This window comes from Botryllus schlosseri, chromosome 12 (genome assembly GCF_051294905.1).
Source record: "Botryllus schlosseri isolate E-star chromosome 12, Bs_hap1, whole genome shotgun sequence".
NCBI classification, from domain to species: domain Eukaryota; kingdom Metazoa; phylum Chordata; class Ascidiacea; order Stolidobranchia; family Styelidae; genus Botryllus; species Botryllus schlosseri.
Window position 1 is genome coordinate 19,515,068 of NC_137247.1, and position 19,256 is coordinate 19,534,323.

Here is a 19,256-nt window from a genome sequence, read left to right on the forward strand (position 1 = left end):
ATTAAATACTCTACAAATAGATGAAATCAGCTAATATATATTAGATACCGCGATACAGACGCTGTTACATTGGGGTTTTATGACAATTTCACAGATAAAAGTGATTCAAACTTGTCTCCAAGCTACATTGCAGTTTTCGAAATCTAAAGTTTTTAAAGTAATAGTTTTGCATAAACACTTTTCAAACAGAAGAGGATTCCTTCCTTGAGCTAGGCACAATGATTAGAGAACTCGAATTTCAATCGAGTATAAGAATTCTAATTCTAATTCTAATTCTAATACGAGTCGACTAGTGAAAGATATTTTTTTGCGATTGACAAAATTGCACTCTCCTTGCCACTATATACGTATATCAACGGTTGTTTTGTATTGTTATTTGTTACCATACCGTATCTTGCCTGTTCACCAGAGATGGGCGGATTTGAAATTTCTATGTCCCAATCCAATCCAAATCCTAAGCTTGAAATCCCAATACTGATCCAGAACTTTTGTAGATTCAAATCCTAATCCTAATCCGATTCAAACTTGGAATTCCACTTTGAAAGCTATAGCCTACATCTTATGCCGATATAATTCTGTGAAAAGATATAAAACGCTCAATAAGTGTAAAAGTACATGGAGAAATAACTTTGCAAACTTTTTAAAATCGTTGTAGGACGAAAAATCGCCGATCGGAAATCCTAATCCGACAAAATTTCCCGAATTCGGTTTTCCCAAATCCTAATCCTATTCCTAATCCATATGCTCATCTCTGCTGTATATTAGCTGTTTGTTTTTGGCATTATTACGTCATACAGAAAATATTTGCTACATTTCTAATTTGATTCACTCTATTACTGACGTTAGCTACTGATGAGAGTTAGTTGAAAAGCTTTTAGCGAATAAATTAACAATATTAAGGTATTGTGTCGCGTTATTCCAAACTACGCACATTCGAGGATATAACGTATTGGTGAAGATCGTGATCAACTTACAGCATTGTCACAAAGTACATTGAAATAGGTACGGTCAAAAGATAACAAATTGTCGTAATGTGATGCAGAAATGGTATTATTTTCTTTGTGGTGGCATGAAAGGTATATATTTGAACTGTCCACATCATTCATTGTGATATGACGTCATTATGAGTGATAATCAAATACTTGACTTGGCTCAAACGTTTAAAGACGTGGCCCACTTTCTGTTTGAAAATATCCCGTCGCCCACCATCAAAGTCCTGCTCGAAATATGGAAATAATAATGTAATGGTTACGTATGTCGGGAATAATTAAACGACATGGGATGGATCACCCATGGAATATTAAGTTGCAGTTGTGTTGGTTTTCGGTTATTGTAGTTGTGTTGGTTGCGGCTCCTTACCCATCACGTTGATATCACCAAGTAACACAAAATTTGTCCGTAAGGTAAAACTATTATTTTCTGATATAGTAGACTTACTATAGACTTAAATCAATATAAATGAGCATTAGGAAATTTGCACAAGATAATTCTACTCTGCAAAATTTTAATAAATATTTTTAACAGGCTTCTTTTTTTTGAAATATGGGAAAGTGGCCACATTCCCCTTGCTACCCTCTGTAGAAGATTTTTGCCCCAATGATCCTCTACAGAATTATCCTTGCATCCGAGAGTTACTGAAAAAAAAATTCAAGTAGGTGAGATGTGGAACCAATGAGACCGGGGGACGAAAAATACATAGAGAGTTCTCTGTGATAATCCAATCGATCCCCACCGCGAATTCGTTTATAATATTAGGCTGGAAAAAGCTTCCTTCACACGCAATTGTCTGGGACTTGCATGATTTTTAGTTCTGTGCCCGAAATTTTCTTTCATTTTGGGTGTAAAATATATTCAGGTCGATGTGTACAATTTTGTTTGTGAAGTATAGGGCTTGTATCATGCTACATGGCGAAACATATTAGTTTCATTTTTCTCATATTTTTCATGTTTATTCGACATAAGCAAATTTTGATGATTTGTTACATAGTCATATTGATGGACGAATGATTTATGACACCCCTTGTATTATATACAATGTCTTTGTGCGTTGCCGGAAACAATTGTGTGGCGGTAAATTCCACCTTTGTTTTTAAATTGTCATAAACAATACCTATCGATATCCATTACCTATCTTTGACCGGTAGGCAGTTGTTGTTAGTATTGAAATATCATGATCGGCCACTATGGTCCATACAACATGTCTAAAGCGTCTGAAAATTCGTTACGGTTACAATTCTCTGCTCTTGGGGAGAACACACTCGGCCACTGGTATCGTAGAATTTAGGGATCTGATAGTACAAGTATTCACGGACCAAAGAATATCTATGACCACTTGACCAGTATTACATCACCAGTCATCACATTTACTGTCTCCTGTCATCTTCGTGAGAAAGCCATTCGGTCTAGGTGACATTGTTTGTTTGTGGTATTCATGGTGATTATCGACTGCTATGGTCAATTTGGTCATTAGCATCAGACCGATATTCTTCATTTTTAGTCCGTATATAGCTGCCGACTGGTTGCACGGCCCACTTCTAGGCTTTCATAAGACCGTAACCCATTAGGGTTGCAGCTGTGGATAATATCTATAATACCTGGAGCCATTTTTATATGACCTTAAAAATCAGTAATATGACATAAATTTTTGAAAAATATGACTTTATGTGAAAATCCTGTATTTTTACATGCAAACAACGTCACTCAGGGAACTAATGAGTAAAACATACGGAACATTAGAATAACACACATCCTTTTTTATTTTAAACCACTGTTGTAGTACAGTTTCATGTAGTATGGAACGTTAGAGTCTTCGAAGTTATACGATTTGGACGTAAAAATGACTTAAGTAAGGAAAATGAGCGCTCCACGGACGCTGATGTGGGTTGACACTTATGCAGTTTTGGATAAAGTGCTGGTGAAATGTCTTGTCTTTGTAGGTCCATAATTTGTTTCGCATCGTTTTTGTCCAATCGCTTTTTAATATAATGTTTGAGCTCAAGCGGATTTTTTCCGAAATCAAAGGCATTTAGATTAGCATGGGCCTCTTTGTACATACAACTTTTCATTTTGAGTATTAGGTTTGAAATATTGTTGTAGTGGAGGCATATTTTTGTTCACTGACTAGGCAACTTTGGATTGTTGACTGAGTTTTTGATGTTCTTTACAATAAACTCCTCCACCTTCCCATGCATAAGATGCATTGACTATTTCTTTCACTTGTGGACGTCTCTCGGCATAATATCGAGCAGCATTCAACCAGCTACCCCAACGAGTAACTATGGGCTGTGGGTCATAGGCGCCGCGTTACGGGGTGGCAGGGTGGCGCAGCCACCCCATGACACATTTATGGGGTGGCGGCCACCCCATACAATAAGATTAAACGCCCGCCGTCTGCGATTTCAAATCATCAGCGCTGTCAATTAGCGAGTCCGTGATGGCGCGTAAATGCCAACTATTTACCATTAACCGACACGCGCGCGAATAATTGAATACGCAGCTTCGTTGGCGACGACGATCTAGTGCTTAAAACACCCCAATAAATTGTAATCCGTGATTAGTAATCAGAAAATCGAAGCAACCTCGTTTACGACGTAGATTTCGACACGCTTGCGCTGAGAAACACCATCTTCTCTCTCGAACAGACGAGCGAATTCACGTTCTCTTTCTCTTAATTAAATTGTATTTGCGCCCATATTCGTTTACGAAATAATTCTTGAGTTAGTTCCGTGATAGTCTCTTTAATTGGAGACTTGAAGCGCGGAATAGGACAGTGTGTTTCTGTAGTGTAGCCTATGCCTGCGAATTGAAAGTCATTCCTGCGCAAAGTGCGCATATTCATTGCTCTAACATGGCTTCGCCAAATTTTATCGGGAAATACAACAATGCAGCTCGAATGTCGTTATAATGAGCAAACAATTGTCGCGATGTCAGACTATGAACCACATTGTGCTGTACGCAAGCTGAGGAATTACTGATTAGATGTGCGCTTTCTCTTTTGCTATCATCTGTAGGCTTGTAATTCTTGTCTGCTTTATACGCTCGTATTCCCTCGGTGTCACTTGTCACTTGTCAGTGTCTGATTTGTTATTAATACTGCGCATTGTGCAGTGCACGGCGTTGAATTACGTTGTCAAATATTGATGCAACACGAGATTCTCGGAGGCGCAAATTATGAATATATTCAATTAGTTTAAAACGGGAACCTTCTATGTCCCAATAAACTTTTTGTTGAACGGACTCTATCGAGAGCAACCATATCGCGGATCGAATTTCAAACCTTTGGGATATGAATTTCTATTGATAAGGTCGTGGCATGCGCCCGTATTGCTCTTGCTGCAATAACACGTGGATAATTAAAAGCGCACCATTTTACGATCAAATTCGACTGGCTTATCGGGGTATACGTAAGCCGTAGGCCGCGAGCTGATATTAACCAGCGCGTTGTCGGCATTAAAACCCCAGGTGCGTAACCAGGGAGTTTCTCATTTATACCTAGAAATCCCGTCTTTTTGAAATGCCAATTCACTAATTCGTATTATCGATGCTGCGTACTGCAAATTAGCGAGAATCATTTGCATTCGAAATGGGTCATCGATATCTCATGTGCACTATCGTCGGTGGTTTGATTTAGCGCGTCCGCTTGCAGGCCTGCTTCCGTCCGCAGAAGCACTTTCGCCAAACAGTAACAATCTCTGAGTGCAATATTGTTCGCATTTATGTATCTATTTGATTAAAACTAATTCGCACGTTTGAGCAAATTGTGCTCGTTGCCATTGCCGAATCTGGGTATTTAGGTATGATTAGCGCACCCTGTAATTGTAATTATTGCATGTCTGCAATTTCGTTATCAGCGCAACCTTGTCGGCCGATTGCACAGTCCGATAAAATTGATCACTACTATGTATTTTGCACAGCGTACTGATGATGATTTCAGCAAACGAACGATCCTTATTAGATGTACAAATTCGACCTCATCGTTACAAACGTAGATTGATTTCATTGCGGGCTCTGAGCAACACCATCTTCTATCGCGATTTGACGACCAAATATACGTTCACCTTCTACAAATTAAAGTGCATTATTTGCATCGATGCGGGTCGCAAGCCGTGTTTAAAATATTTTGTGAACCATTTTTGTGATAAATATTCTCGGAGCGCAAAGTTGAACTGTGTTTTATTGTGAGTGTCTGTTAGTTGGAATTTATTCCAGTGCCCATAATATTAATCCTATTATGCTTTGCGAACTTAAATCAGGAATGCAGCAATGCAGTCAAAATCGATGTTTTAATCAGCAACCAATTGTCGCGATGCGAGCTACACAATACTAAATAAAAACCCATTGTGTTGACCAGTTGGCGGTAAGGGCTAATTACTGATTGGCCGCGCTCGTTTGTAATCATAATCTTGTCCGTCTTTCGTGTTCCAGAATTGTCGCGCCGCGTTACTGCTCAGTCCAGTGACGAATGCCGAGCGCGCGGCAATCAATGACCTAATTTTGCAATCATCTCAGCGGGAGATCGTGCGATCAGCGTGCACAGAAATCACGTTAATTAATCGCGGCCCCGCGTAAGACTGATAAATACGACTTGTTGAATCGCAACTGAATATTAGCGTCAGAATGGTTACTTCAAAAGGACGGGGTTTTGCGTTTAAAAAAGAGGGGGTTTCGACACCTCCCTGGCTACGCGCCTGCCGCAACCCCATGTAAAAATAAAAGTCGGCACCTATGGCTGTGGTGGTATGCCATATGAATCGATATCGGCAGCTCTGCTTCTGTTCTTGGATATACTTGCTTTCACTTCACAACTCAAAAATATGACTATTAAACTTAAAAAGCTGATTTATTACCTAGCCAGGAAAATATGACTTTATATGACTTCATAACTTTTTTAACGTACCTCATAGGGATGCGGTTTTGCGTTAAAATTGATTTCACGACTTACTGATGCGTAGAAAAATTATGACTTTAGTTACCTTAAATGGCCTTAATAATAACCATGAAGATGATCAAGGTAGTTCACGTTGCTAATCGAGTACAGTGGTGATTTAAAAGAAATGTCAAAACTCTACGTCAAGTTGAAGTATAAAATGAAGGTATGGGAAGTACTTAAGTAGCTAGTTTCAAAAGGTAGGTAGTTAGGTATGAGGGGGTAGGGGGTAATGGGGCTAAGCTACTCGGCTTTTTGCCTCAGGACGATATCTCTCGATAACGACTCCTGTACTATCTAAATGATTTACAATTCTTTATTTATCTCTGCCACTTGAAATCGTGAATTCGGTGACTGGCCATATAGTATGTGCATCTGTGAGTAGGGACTCTGGCGTTAGGGGTACTTTGTTTTGGTCAGCAGTCTGGATTAGATTCATCCTGGCACGGTCATATTTAGGGCAATGGAGGAGGAAATGTTCCACGGTTTCTTTGATCCCGCATGCATCACAAAGGCTATTTTGGTGACATTTAATTCTGTGAAGATGGCAGTTCAGCCTAGAGTGACCAGTCTGCAATCTAATTAGGATTCCAGATTCCCTGCGTGACAAATCAATAATTGGGTTTATGTCCCTGATATTTCCAATAATTTTTTTATATTGCGAGTCGTCGTCTTGGGCATTCATGTGATAGATCCACTCTATTCGACATATATCGGCAATGTGGGATCTCGTTTCCTTCACAGTAATTTTTTGCTGAAGGATTTGATCACGTGCGAGTGGCGTCCGTGCTGCTCTTCGTGCGATTTCGTCAGCTTTTTCGTTGTCACGAATACATTTATGGCCAGGGATCCAGGCCAAAACAACTTCGGTCCCTAGTGCATGTAAATCCGATCCTAGGAGGTGGATATCGGCGATGAGTTCATTGTCCGGAGAGCAATTTCGAATCGCCACTAGACTGCTCAAAGGGTAGAATTCTTCGTTGGATCGCATACTCTCAAAAGTAGTCGTTGGTGTTTACTTTTGAAATAACAGGGTTCATCATCGCTACTACACTAAATGATTGATGAAACATTTCATACATGCAATTTTCGAACATACGTTTAGTTAGCGTCATACCGGGGCTCTTTTAACCAGCTGTCATGACAATCTAACTCACATAAAAGTGATGCAAATAGATCCCCAAATTACTTTCTGCTTCACAAATTCCAAAGTATAAAATGTAAGGATTTTTCTTCAAAAAATGTTATCAGTGGTTCTTGACCTTTTTGTCTTCGCAGACCCCCTTTGGACCGTCGCGTACCCCCGCGTACCCCCTAATTTTTAATTCAAATTTAGCTCTATTACCGTTCAACCGCATCTGTCTTGTGCAAATATTAACTTTAGGCTAGTGATAAACAGCAACAAAATGACCTTTCTTGAAATTATTATCATACTATATTTATGTAGAAATTGGGAAGACGTATATTATTGCAAAGCCAATTATATGGCTACATATCTTAGAATACACTGCCGCGCCATCGATTTGACGTGAGCGAATGCCGAAAATCCATCAATTTCCACAAAGATACGTGGTGGCAAATCTATAATAGCGCGTAACGCTTCCGATGACACCCTTGGGTCCGATTGCAACTTTCATGACACCAACATAACATCCAGCCTAGTCATTTCTATGTAGAAGCTCATCTTGAAGTTATTCTGGAATAGCGGTTATGTATATCACAGGAGAAAATGGATGTATTTACAAGCAAATTTATTCCTAAACCTCAACAAACATCTCCAATCTGCGATATCAGTAAGCTATTGGCAATGACGATTAAAATGTGTTTGTATACAGACGGCCATTCTGTTTACGTGAGTCCTCAAACTTTAGTAGTTATGAAGTGAAACTGCTTGGTGATTTCTCTATTTTAAAGAAATTGAAATTAAATTATCACACATTGGCAAATTTGGAGGTTTCGCGGACCACCTGAAATTGCTTCGCGGACACCCGGTCGAGAACCACCGTGTTAAATAGAAGTGAAAGTAATCGAAACACTTAACCACTTACGAAAGAAATATAGGTGGACAAAACCACCAGATTAGAATTGACTCTCGTATTCACAGAGACAGATACATAGGAGAAGGTGGCCTCGACGCATTCGGTGGAGACACTCAAAGTTAATCTAATTATCAGGGCAAGTAATTGTTGCATTAAAATTGTGAGAAAGTTGCACTTACTTCTAACAAAGTTGTGGTAAATGTTGCATAAATAATGTTTTAGAATTATTAAGGTATGAGAAAATTGAGAGGTTCCGTTTTATAACCCAACAGTTTAAGATTTGCAGGGTGTCTGCTTGTTTCATTTGTTTCTTTGCTATTCAATAGATCATGCACACATTTTTATGTTCTTATATGGGGTTGAAACCGACGAGACGACATTTCGCTGTCAGCTTCTGCGGAAATGTGAAATTTGGTACTTTCCGTCTTCAAGGACGGCCTGGCGAAACCGCAAAAAACAAAAAAATGGGCCAGTGCGCTGCAAGAAAATAACGCAATGCGGAAATAATTTTCTGCACAAGAATCAAACAGCAAAGCGATAGCCCATACAAAAGTCAAATACCACACGTCAAACCCCTCAAGTCAGCAAACTTGACCTCTGGCATTGTAGCAAGACTCACTGAAAGCGACTTTAACAAAATCGTTAACCTGAAATGGAGAACATGTAATGGAGATAATGTAATTCTTGGCGGTCTCACATAGGTGTCCGTCAAACGGGAAGGACCTCAAATTTAAACGACAGTAAATCAATCAAGTGATCTATTTACATATAATTCAGACCCTGTCGTGCTTGGCTGGGGTTGTTGAATTAGCTTACACACCTTTGCGTCATAAATAACATTGAGGTGCAGCTAATCCATCACATAGCTCTTTGTTAAGCAAATTACCGAGAGAACCATACTAGAAATAGTTTACAGCATGTTTTTTTTTAAATCAATCCTTTACATTTTGCGCAATACTTGACAAAAGTTGCTGTGAACAAAAAAGCTGCAAAGTTGCAAAAACTTGCCCTCCCATTAACGAATGGACGACTAAACTATGCTGGGAAATATTAGGGCTAGATTTTGTATTCAGAAAGAAGAGGGATTCGCACCTGGAAAGGAGGGTATTCCAACATTCGAAGCGCCCCTTGCCAACACCACTACCCTCATTTCAAATAAAGGTGATTAACTTGAATTTTTCAAATTATCAGTAATCTTGACCATTATAATCCTTAACTTGAGTATACGGACTTTTTTTCGCGAACCGGTAACGAACTCTTCGCGGACCACCATAGTCTGTCACATGTTAGCATATTGCCCACTCATTTGATTCATCAGTATTCGTTGAGATGTCACTCAAATAAGCTGCATTTATGTCACTGGTTTATTGTTTTCCGCATACCGCCGTATTCATCGGATCCGGTATTTTATTTGTTGACCCATTATGACGGAACAATGGATTTACGGAAAGCTAGCTGTTTCCGTTCTGCCGCTTTTCTGCAGCCAGTGCGCGTCCTTCGAAAGCGTGGGACATGAGTTTGGCCGGAAGCGTGTCAGACGTTTCCTTTCTATCGAAAGAATGGAGGCCGTCAAGTGACGCGTGGTCAACCTTCAACGATTTTCGCAGACAGGGAATTTTTTGCGATGTAGTCCTGCAAGTGGAGGGAATCAGATTCCCGGTACATCGGCTTGTGCTGTGCGCATGCAGCAATTATTTTAGGTATACTCCAGCGTCTGCTATACTTTGAACTGATAAGGATCTGTATATTTAACCCCTGACGTGTCTAGGGCATTGTTTTTGGGAGGATGGAAAAGCAGTGAGCGGCAAGAAGTGGAAATTCCAGGGATATCCCGCGAAATATTGTCGTGTTTGCTTGAATTCGCTTACACCGGACAGGTTAGCATAGTTGGTGTCTGATAACCGGTACAGTGGTCAAGATAGAGCTATATAGGGCCCGGAAGATTAAAAATACGATAATAGCACTGCACTAAGTAACAAGTGGTAAAAATTTATGCTGAGGAAATATATCGCGGAATTCAGATTCTTCCAACCAAGATGCTTCTGAAGCGCGGTAAAGCAAATGGGTCGATAAGTCAAATGACCGCTGAGTACATTACATTCTATTTTTGCTGTATTTCGCGGTAATTCGTAATATAGGCCTAGCTATAGATATGAGTTATTAATTTACTCGCGTTAGTTATGACCAGGGATATCAAGAAGTTCTAGATATCCCTGGTTTTGACTTTGGAATCTTCGCTGTCTTTCGGCTAGGATAGATACTGGAACAAACACATAGTGATGAAAGATATACGAAATTTCACCACTCGTAGACGAAGTTTCCCCGCTACGAGGATAATAACAATACTTTTGAGAGGTTAACATTTTACGCGATTTTCACCAGATGTGTGTTTAGGCAAGCAAGACTCGCATCGATTTTCGTCGAAATAACGGCCTGGCATATGCTGCTATGCTTATATAGGTTGAAATACTACTCTAACATGAAATATATGCGATTGTAAAAGTCTTCCAAACTATCCACGCTCAGTTATGGATTTTAATTATATCGGGCCAGAGCTTTTGAGGTAAGAAAAAATTTCATCCTTGCACTGCAACCCATTTTATATCTTTCATGTGTTCACAAATATGTGTGACCATTTATAATATTAATATTACCATTAGTAAAGAAATGACGTATAATATGAGACTAAGTGCACGAATGTCTGAATGAAATAGTAGGCTATATCGCAATGCTACGCGAGTAAGAAGTAGCCAAGCGCAAGTTAACAAAACACACACAGATTCTCCAAAAAAGCAATGTTCTTGTTCAGTACTAACCACCTCTGCTCATTCTTCAAAGATATCTTTTGTTACCAACATATTGTCATAGCCTATACGGTATGGTATTCGATTCAATGCACTCACACGAGTCACACCACCCTCACGAACTATTGCCGTCGGTCGCAAATACGAAGATCTTCGATGTTCAGTCTCAATCGGATGTGTTAGTACCAACGTATCATATTTTATTCAGGTTATAATCACGCCATACAACGTACAAGAGCTATTGCCGGCTGCTGATCAATTTCAGGTGTACTATGTTAAAGAGAAGTGTTGCTTATACTTGAAACATCACCTGTCTCCTACCAACTGCGTTGGTATTTGGAAATACGCACAGTATGATTCATATGTAATACTTGGCTACCTTTGTTTTGGTGTCACTCAATTCATTCGTACATTGCAGATGGTTCTTTTGCGAAAACCTGAGAAAGGCGGCGAATGATTTCATGTTGAGGAATTTCGAAAATATGTCAAAAACTAGCCAGGAATTTCTCAAGTTATCCGTCGAAGAAGTGACGAATTTGATATCAGATGATCGCTTGAACGTGAAGGTAGAAGACGTCGTCTGCGAAGCAATATTCAGGTTTATTTGGAAAATCTATTGTACGTTAGTTTTCTTACAAATGAAGACAGCTATCCTATCCTCATATGGTATTTCGACGTTTAATCTCATAAAGTAAAGCCTTTTAAATCATGTTTCATGCGTTTGAACTCAACAATAAATATTTTGATTTCGTTCCGATGTTTTTCTCTGGCATACGTCAATGATCTTTGCCACTGCATGCCTAGGACAATCAGGCATTTGATCTAGCTATATAGTTAATTTGTATAAATATCTTTCATTTAATGACTATAGATGGGTCGAAGAAAGTAGAAAAGACAGGATAGGATATCTTCCCCTATTGCTGACAAACGCTCGTCTGGGACTACTGAATCCTGAATTCTTTCTCAAAAGAGTAAAAGGTAAATAATAGCGACGCATACCCCAGTGCAGGGGTGGGCAACCTATTTTGCAAGAGGATCAAATATAGCTAACTATGTGAGCCCACCACGTGAGCCCGTGGAAGTACGCTAGTTTAAAATAGGTGTTCTAAACGTTGCAGTCCAAAAAGCTTCAAAAGTAAATATATACGACAGTGCATTTCCCGCACAATCGAAAACAATTGAGCGGGGACCTAATCTATATAGTTTTCCTGGGTAACTCGCGTGAAGCGCATTCTTTCAGTGATTGACTACAATGTTATCAGAAATATTTTGCGCACCCACTCAGCCCCCGAGGAATCATCTGATTTGTTGATAAAAGTGGATGTTTATGCTGTATTTCAAATTATATTACTTGTGTAGTTGCCCCCATTTAGGCTACGAGCCGTACAATATTGTGACCAAATGACATCACAAAATCAGAAGCATTAGGACCAGTAGTACTCAAACTTTTTTAGACACGCTCCCCTATATGATAGTGAAAAATTTCGCTACCCCATTATCGTAATATCACAAAATGCAACCAGAATGCCAGCAATCCCAGCGGATAGTTTGATGGCATGGAAGGTTATGACTGTTGATGAGATAATTCTCAAATATGAAATTCGGACTATACACAGAGCAATAACTATGAATTGGCGGTAAATCACGCCTAGCGCGAAAACTTTTTCAGTTGACCACAGCTTCGCGACCCCCTTCAGATGCTCTCACGCCTCTCAAAGGGGGGGGGGCTCTAGTTTGAGAACCACTGATTAAGACGCTAGTATGATTAATATAGTTAGACATCTTGCGTCAAGTCATGTGCTTTTAAATATGCCATATGTCAATTACAGTTGCGTATACCGTGGGCATATTATAACATCACTGCTATACTATGAATAAAGTAGGCCACTGATATACCGACGAACTTCTCGAGAGATATCTGGTACCCCGTCGAGCCCACGGTTATGTAGTCATACAAAGCTATCTTCCAATATTATCGCAGTTTGTCCAGACTCAAATAACATTGAAATGGCTGCTGGAACCAGACTAAACTAAATTATAAATCCATTTCGAGTGACACACACAACTCCTCATTAGCACTTATCCACGGGCCGCAAGATTTGAGAGTCACAGATGTACAATCCTTTTGGTTCGAGTAATTTGGTAGAAAGCTCCTCACGCTCTATTTCTGACTCAGAAAATGACCTCGTCCGCGAAAAGATAGCTGACTGCCAAACAATACTAAACTACGCAATGACTGTGGTTTGCGATCCCCGTCTGCATGATGCAGATGACGCGCCGCCTGAATTGATGAATCTGATGAGGCCCCGCTTTCCAACAGCTGTAAGTGTTTCAGTGTGGAAGGCTTATTAACGCACGTAAGAAATATGTACTCACGCAGATATTGCTTGCAGTCGGAGGATGGAGCGGTGGCTGCGCCACCAATGCGATCGAAGCGTATGACACTCGCTCGGAGACTTGGGTGAATGTAAGCTCCATGCCAGGTGGTAATCAATTTTATTCTCTTCGGTTGTAGAGTGTACTGCGCACTGTACTGTACGCTGTAAAGAGTAGTTTCGGGATATGTTTGCATCACTCCGAGCGAGATAGTGTAATGGTGTTGCGTCCGGCTTCTCAATCGGTGAGTCGTGGATTCGATCTGCGGCCGGGTCAGACCAAAGACCCGAAAACTGATGGCCGCAGCTATCCTGTTGGGTGCTTAGCATCCACGGATAGCATGGAGGAGAAAAAACGGGGGTGCAGAGCACAGTTGGATCAATTGTAATTTGTAATTGAGTTGAACGTAATTAATTACATTTTTTCATGCAATTGTAATTGTAATTGAAGCATTTCTATTTTGTGTAATTGTAATTGTAATTTGATAAATATTTCGCCTAATTACAATTTCAAATACATTGTTATTGAAACCTGACAACCACAACATAAAATAATTAGCCTTTTAACATCAGTGTTCTATGCGTGCCTCGTTAACTAGATAATTCAGCCATGCTAAACTGTTCCCATACTTCAGTAGCAATAGAAAACTTAGTGAAATACAATATAAGCTAAACCAGTGGTTCTCAAACTGGGGGGGGGCGTGCTCCACTTGGAAGGCGTGAAGAGGGCACGAAGCTCCGGTAAACTGAAAAAATTTTCCGCGGTTGACGCGATTTACCTTCATTTTGTAGTTATTGCTCTGTTTATAGTCCGAGAAGAGACTATACACAGAATTTTCTCAACAGTCATAACTAGGGCCATTTAAAGTCATCAAAGTCATATTTCTCTTTGCATCAGTATGTCGTGAAATAAATTTTAACGCAAAAACCGCGTCGCTATGAGGTATATTAAGAAAGTTATGAAGTCATATAAAGTCATATTCTGCTGGTTAGGTCATAAATCAGCTTTTCAATTAAATAGTCATATTTTTTAGTTATAAAGTCATATCGTTGTATACTTAAAATAAAAAGTACCAATTTTAAGCGGAGAAGCCTTTAAGCACTAAAAAACTGAGGTAGTTACTCGTTGGGGTTGCTGGTTGGGTTCCATACTATTACCGAGAATGCTATTACCGAGATGGACATTACCGAGAATGCTATTACCGAGAATGGACATTACCGAGAACGGACATTACAGAGAATGGACATTACCGAGAATGGCCAATGCCAAGAATCTAGCTTACTGTAACGGACGTTGCCGAAAAATCTATACCTGAGAATCGATACCGAATGTGGCAACGCCGTGATGCACGCACACGAATTGTTCATATGCATAACATGCCTGCATTACATATATTGCATTTTCGGTAATGTACTTTCTCGGTAGTGTCCATTCTCGGTAATGTCCATTCTCGGTATTCTCCTTCTCGGTAACAGCATTCTCGGTAATAGCATTCTCGGTATTGACCGGATACGGCTGGTTGAATGCTTGTCAATCTTATGCCGAGAGACTTCCACAAGTGAAATCTCTCTCTCTCTCTTGAGTGAAATTGTCATAGCAACTGTTCGGAATTGCTTTCGTTCCCAGACAACTGAAAATATTTTCGAACATTGCACTTGTTACAAGTATCTCCAATCATTTTGCTTTAGTTGCGAAGGTGTACCTTGCAATTTCAAAAAGTAGTCACCTCCGATTAACTGATAAAAGTATACGGCCCCTCGACCGAATCCATATTAGCTATATTCTACACTTACATTATTAAATCGTGAAAAATACCGATCTCCGGTTCTGTAGCATTCAATTTTCCGTATTTTGATCAAATTCATATTTGCAGCTATGGCGGGCCGTCTAGACGTATGTCAAAGTACTTTTATGAATAAACGAAATCGAATACGCCCGCAAAATATATCATTTCATAGCAACAGAATAATCTTGAACTTGGTTTTCGAATTTAAACTACTTATTACAAGCAGTTGGCCACCGTCTGGTTCACGTTTCGTCGCGCTTACCCAGACTGTGTATTAGGTTTTTTGCAAACTTTATTGTTAGGAGTTGATGCACAAAACAGGATTCCTTGTCACATGAAACCGACCACACCAAATGTATACATATAACTGACTCGTAATTTTGCATAGCTCTTTCAGAATACCATTGTTATCCCGGTAACAGTGTGTTGTTTGCTTGGATTACCAAATTCAATATAGCCTACTGTATTCTGTATATCAAACCATAATTGTAAGCGAGATATGCAGGTCTACCCGAGGAAACACCTCGAGCGTACCACGGTGTGGCGTTTCTCAATAAATGCATTTATATTATCGGAGGATTTGATGGCGACAGTTATTTCAAAACAGTGCGCCGGTTCAACGTAGTCAAAAACGAATGGAGCGAGGTAATTATTTTGCACTCCCTATGACAATCGTTTTCACAACATAACGATCAGCGATTTGCAGGAACCTTCCATGTTCCACAGGAGATGTTACATTAGCGTGGCGACCATGAATGGTAAAATTTTTGCTTTGGGTGGAATGGACGGAGAGAACAGGTATCGTCTTGCTGAGTTCATGACTTTTCGGCTATTTCTTTTGTTATTGGGATACGAGTATAAGTATCGTCTGACACTGTCAATATATTCAGGCTCAAAAGCGGGGAATTCTATGACCCAGATTTGAAAGCCTGGTCGAGGATACCGGATATGAACGAGCGTAGAAGCGACGCCAGTGCCACGTCCTTGAACAATAAAGTAGGAGTTTGGGCATTTTAGCTCCAGGCACTGTGATGATCAGCCTCAGTCATGTTTGTTACTGTGCGTAATGTACAGGTTTACGTATGTGGCGGCTTCACCGGGCACGAGTGTCTTTTCACTGCAGAGTTTTATGACCCGGCAATCTTACACTGGACTTACATCACTCCCATGCAAAGCAAGCGATCCGGAGTGACTATTTCAGCTTTTAATAACATGGTAAATGTTTTGTGATAGAAACTTGAAGATGACAATGCATAGCGGTAATGTGCAACGAGCGGCCAGCGATTTCCGACTCAACTGATGGTCCGGTAAACGTTTTAGCTAAGTTCAAGTGTGCTAGGAATACAACCAGAAACATTAAAATTGGAAAAATATGCATATGCTGACTTCGCACTTAAATGATATTAACATAATTCAGTCCCTGACATGAAACTTTTTTCGCACTTGACGCGATTAACTCCACGTATCAACTACTGTGATGGGCATAGTCCATAGTAGGCTATCGACTTTTATTGATAAGTCTCACCATCACAGCTACCACTTCCTAATGATATTGTGGGTCTTATAGCTACTTGTAAGCAGATGTGATCAAAGTAGTCAGCTTTCCTATCAAGCAGGAGTAGAAGTGACATCGCGAATTTTCACGCAATTACAAGAAGTGTCTATTCCCGGGATGTGAGAAGGCTAATTCAAGTAAAAGTACAATTATAACGTCTGAAAAGTGCTCAATCGAACAGCTATAAAAAGTTAATTTAGTCGACGGGTCGAGGGTTACAATCCTCATGTACATAATATCTAGATTTATGCGGTGGGCGGCTTCGACGGTCGCGAGCGTCTCAGAACAGCCGAAGCATATTGCCCCGAGACGAACGCGTGGAGGTGGATCGCACCGATGAACAAACCCCGTTCGAATTTCGGCATGAATACGGTCGAGGATCAGCTTATTGCCGTGGGGGGTTTCAACGGTCACCAGACTTCATCGGATGTGGAAGTTTACGATGCGGCAACTAACGAATGGTAAATTTGACGTAATTTTAACGTATCGGTACTGAGTTGTCTGATATCGAACACATTACCATCAAAAAGAGAGAAAGAAAGAAATTTTACTCTTCATCGCAAAAAAAAAGTAACGAAAACTTTAGATTAGTTAATTAATATGCTACATCAATATTGGTGGGTCGCAGCACAGCGAAATGAAGTTCAGAATAAGAATCGTGATATAAAATGTTCATAGGTGGATGTCGCATAATATATAGCCTACGCAATATAATTGCGAGATGAAGCTGCGGCGAAGTAATCTAGCGATCACTGAGTCCACTACAACTTTTAAGAGTCATTTATTTTACTTGCATTGTGTACATTGTTCTGTAACAATAAATAAGGAATTGGTCATAGGATTGAGCAGTGACTCCCAACCTTTGTCGGCTTGTGGTACATTAGAAAAATTATATAGGCTAACTCTAGCGGCGCACTCAAAAAAAGTAGCTTAAACTATAGTAAAAAACAGGGCGTTTCGTAAATCAATGTGCTGTTGTTCTTCTGCAAAACGATTGCTTGATATATGGCTTCCGAATGGATTGACTATACCCACATATATTTGTTTACAGCAAATCCTCGAAAGTATTGTTGAAGTTGAAGTTAAATTCTAGACAATATGTTGATGATTTGCGGCACAATTTTTAGTTTGTGAGTTGATTGGAAACGAATCAAACAATATTATCCAGACATAGCTGCCAAGTTATGATATCGATATTACCCTTTTCATCGTCAATGATTGACTTCATTGGCAATTGGACATGGTCAGTTAGTGCTTATTCATCAGCCTGCGTTGTAGTCAATATTATACCATGTTTTTTTCCAAAATCCCAAAAAGACTCGCGGCACATCTGAGAATCTATGGCGGCACACTAGTGTATCAGTCAGACGCTTATTCCAGTGCCGGACTTCCAGTTTTGAAAAAATTTCACGTTCGTGATCAATGTTCCCTCTAAGCTGGGCACGTGCGCAAATGCGCAGTGCTGACACGGTCTCTGCGCATAGAAAATCTAAGTTGCCCACAAAAAATCCGAAGTGATGACCTTTTTTTAGTCGTTACGCACTTTTTCCAAAGGTCTGCGCAGTGAGTTGGTGAGTGTGTGCAAACTCGTCAAAAATTAGAGTGAACATTGTCGTGATTATAATCCGCGCCTTTCCAGGTACGACGTGAGCGAGATTCACATTCCGCGAAGTGCTCTAAGCTGTTGCGTCATGGAAAACCTGCCGCACGCCGTCCTGCGCAAGTTCTGCATTTCGCGAGAAGTTTGCATGAGCGCGGAAGAAGACAATTTCAGCGAGTCGATGCTGATTCTGCCGAGCCAGGAAGCTACTTCGAATCCGTCCAGCGACACGGTGATATTGCAGGACGAAGATATGTTCGAGATAGGGCACGCGGATGATGGCGGCGATGATAGATGATAACTGCAAAAAGTTCGAAGAATTTATCATGACTTTTAGACGCAGCATAGCGTACCATTTCTGAGTTCACAATAAACCGCCTAACCACCAATGAACCACAGTTTGTTCTACCACGTGTCGAGATAGCGTACCGTGGCACGTTCCACAGCTGCAATATCGATGGGTTGCCAGTTCGAGTCATACCTAGCACGGCAAGAATCCCTGCCAAATAGTTGAAGGTTTTTCTGGGCTACTCCTCCCAATCCGATATGCATAGGCTATATGTGCAACACATAAGCTTAGAGCGAAATTGAGCCGTGCTAGGGTACCAGTCAGCAGCTGATCAGAAATTATACAGAATATCGACATGGTGTAAAATAAACACCTTAGTACAACATGTATACCAGAAACAATATGTGTCCTACACTTTTAAAGGGAAATCGTTAGACTATATACTGACCCCATTAGATAATCTGCGAAAAGGACTACATATGAATGTCTTCTGGTTACTGGTTACTGCGCCACGATTCAAAACCCAACCGACAATCGGCCGAAAATAGCTTGGATATTTAAATCATGGAGAGTATATACGATTTCTATGAATTAGGATCTTGTTCTCCCGTCTAATCTCAGGATAGGGTTAGAAATAATAGTCCTCAACTGATATATTCTCCGATTTAGTCCTATTACAGCTTAGTAATTCTACATCGACTATCAATCGACGTTATAACCGTTATTAACCGAAGGCGTGTTTCACTGTTACATGGAAAGGCATATATTCTATGATATGGAGGTGATTGAACATCTTATATCGACATTCGAAGAAGGCAAGGAATGAGCACATGATGTTGCGCAGATGGGAATTACATAGGCTACTGAACAGGCAACTTGCG

General features: G+C 40.2%; 1 protein-coding gene across 1 annotated transcript; it reads left to right on the forward strand.

Moving 5' to 3' along the window:
- Window positions 1-9,435: 9,435 nt before the first annotated feature.
- On the forward strand, window positions 9,436-18,465 carry LOC145452639 (kelch-like protein 10). Its single transcript, XM_080330821.1, has 13 exons — window positions 9,436-9,665; window positions 9,734-9,842; window positions 10,978-11,120; window positions 11,188-11,367; window positions 11,641-11,747; window positions 12,946-13,091; window positions 13,150-13,252; window positions 15,437-15,576; window positions 15,638-15,729; window positions 15,822-15,927; window positions 16,006-16,146; window positions 16,730-16,947; window positions 18,126-18,465. The coding sequence occupies exons 1-13, from the start codon at window positions 9,478-9,480 to the stop codon at window positions 18,382-18,384; spliced, it is 1,932 nt and encodes a 643-aa protein (XP_080186947.1). The 5' UTR covers window positions 9,436-9,477; the 3' UTR covers window positions 18,385-18,465.
- Window positions 18,466-19,256: the final 791 nt, after the last annotated feature.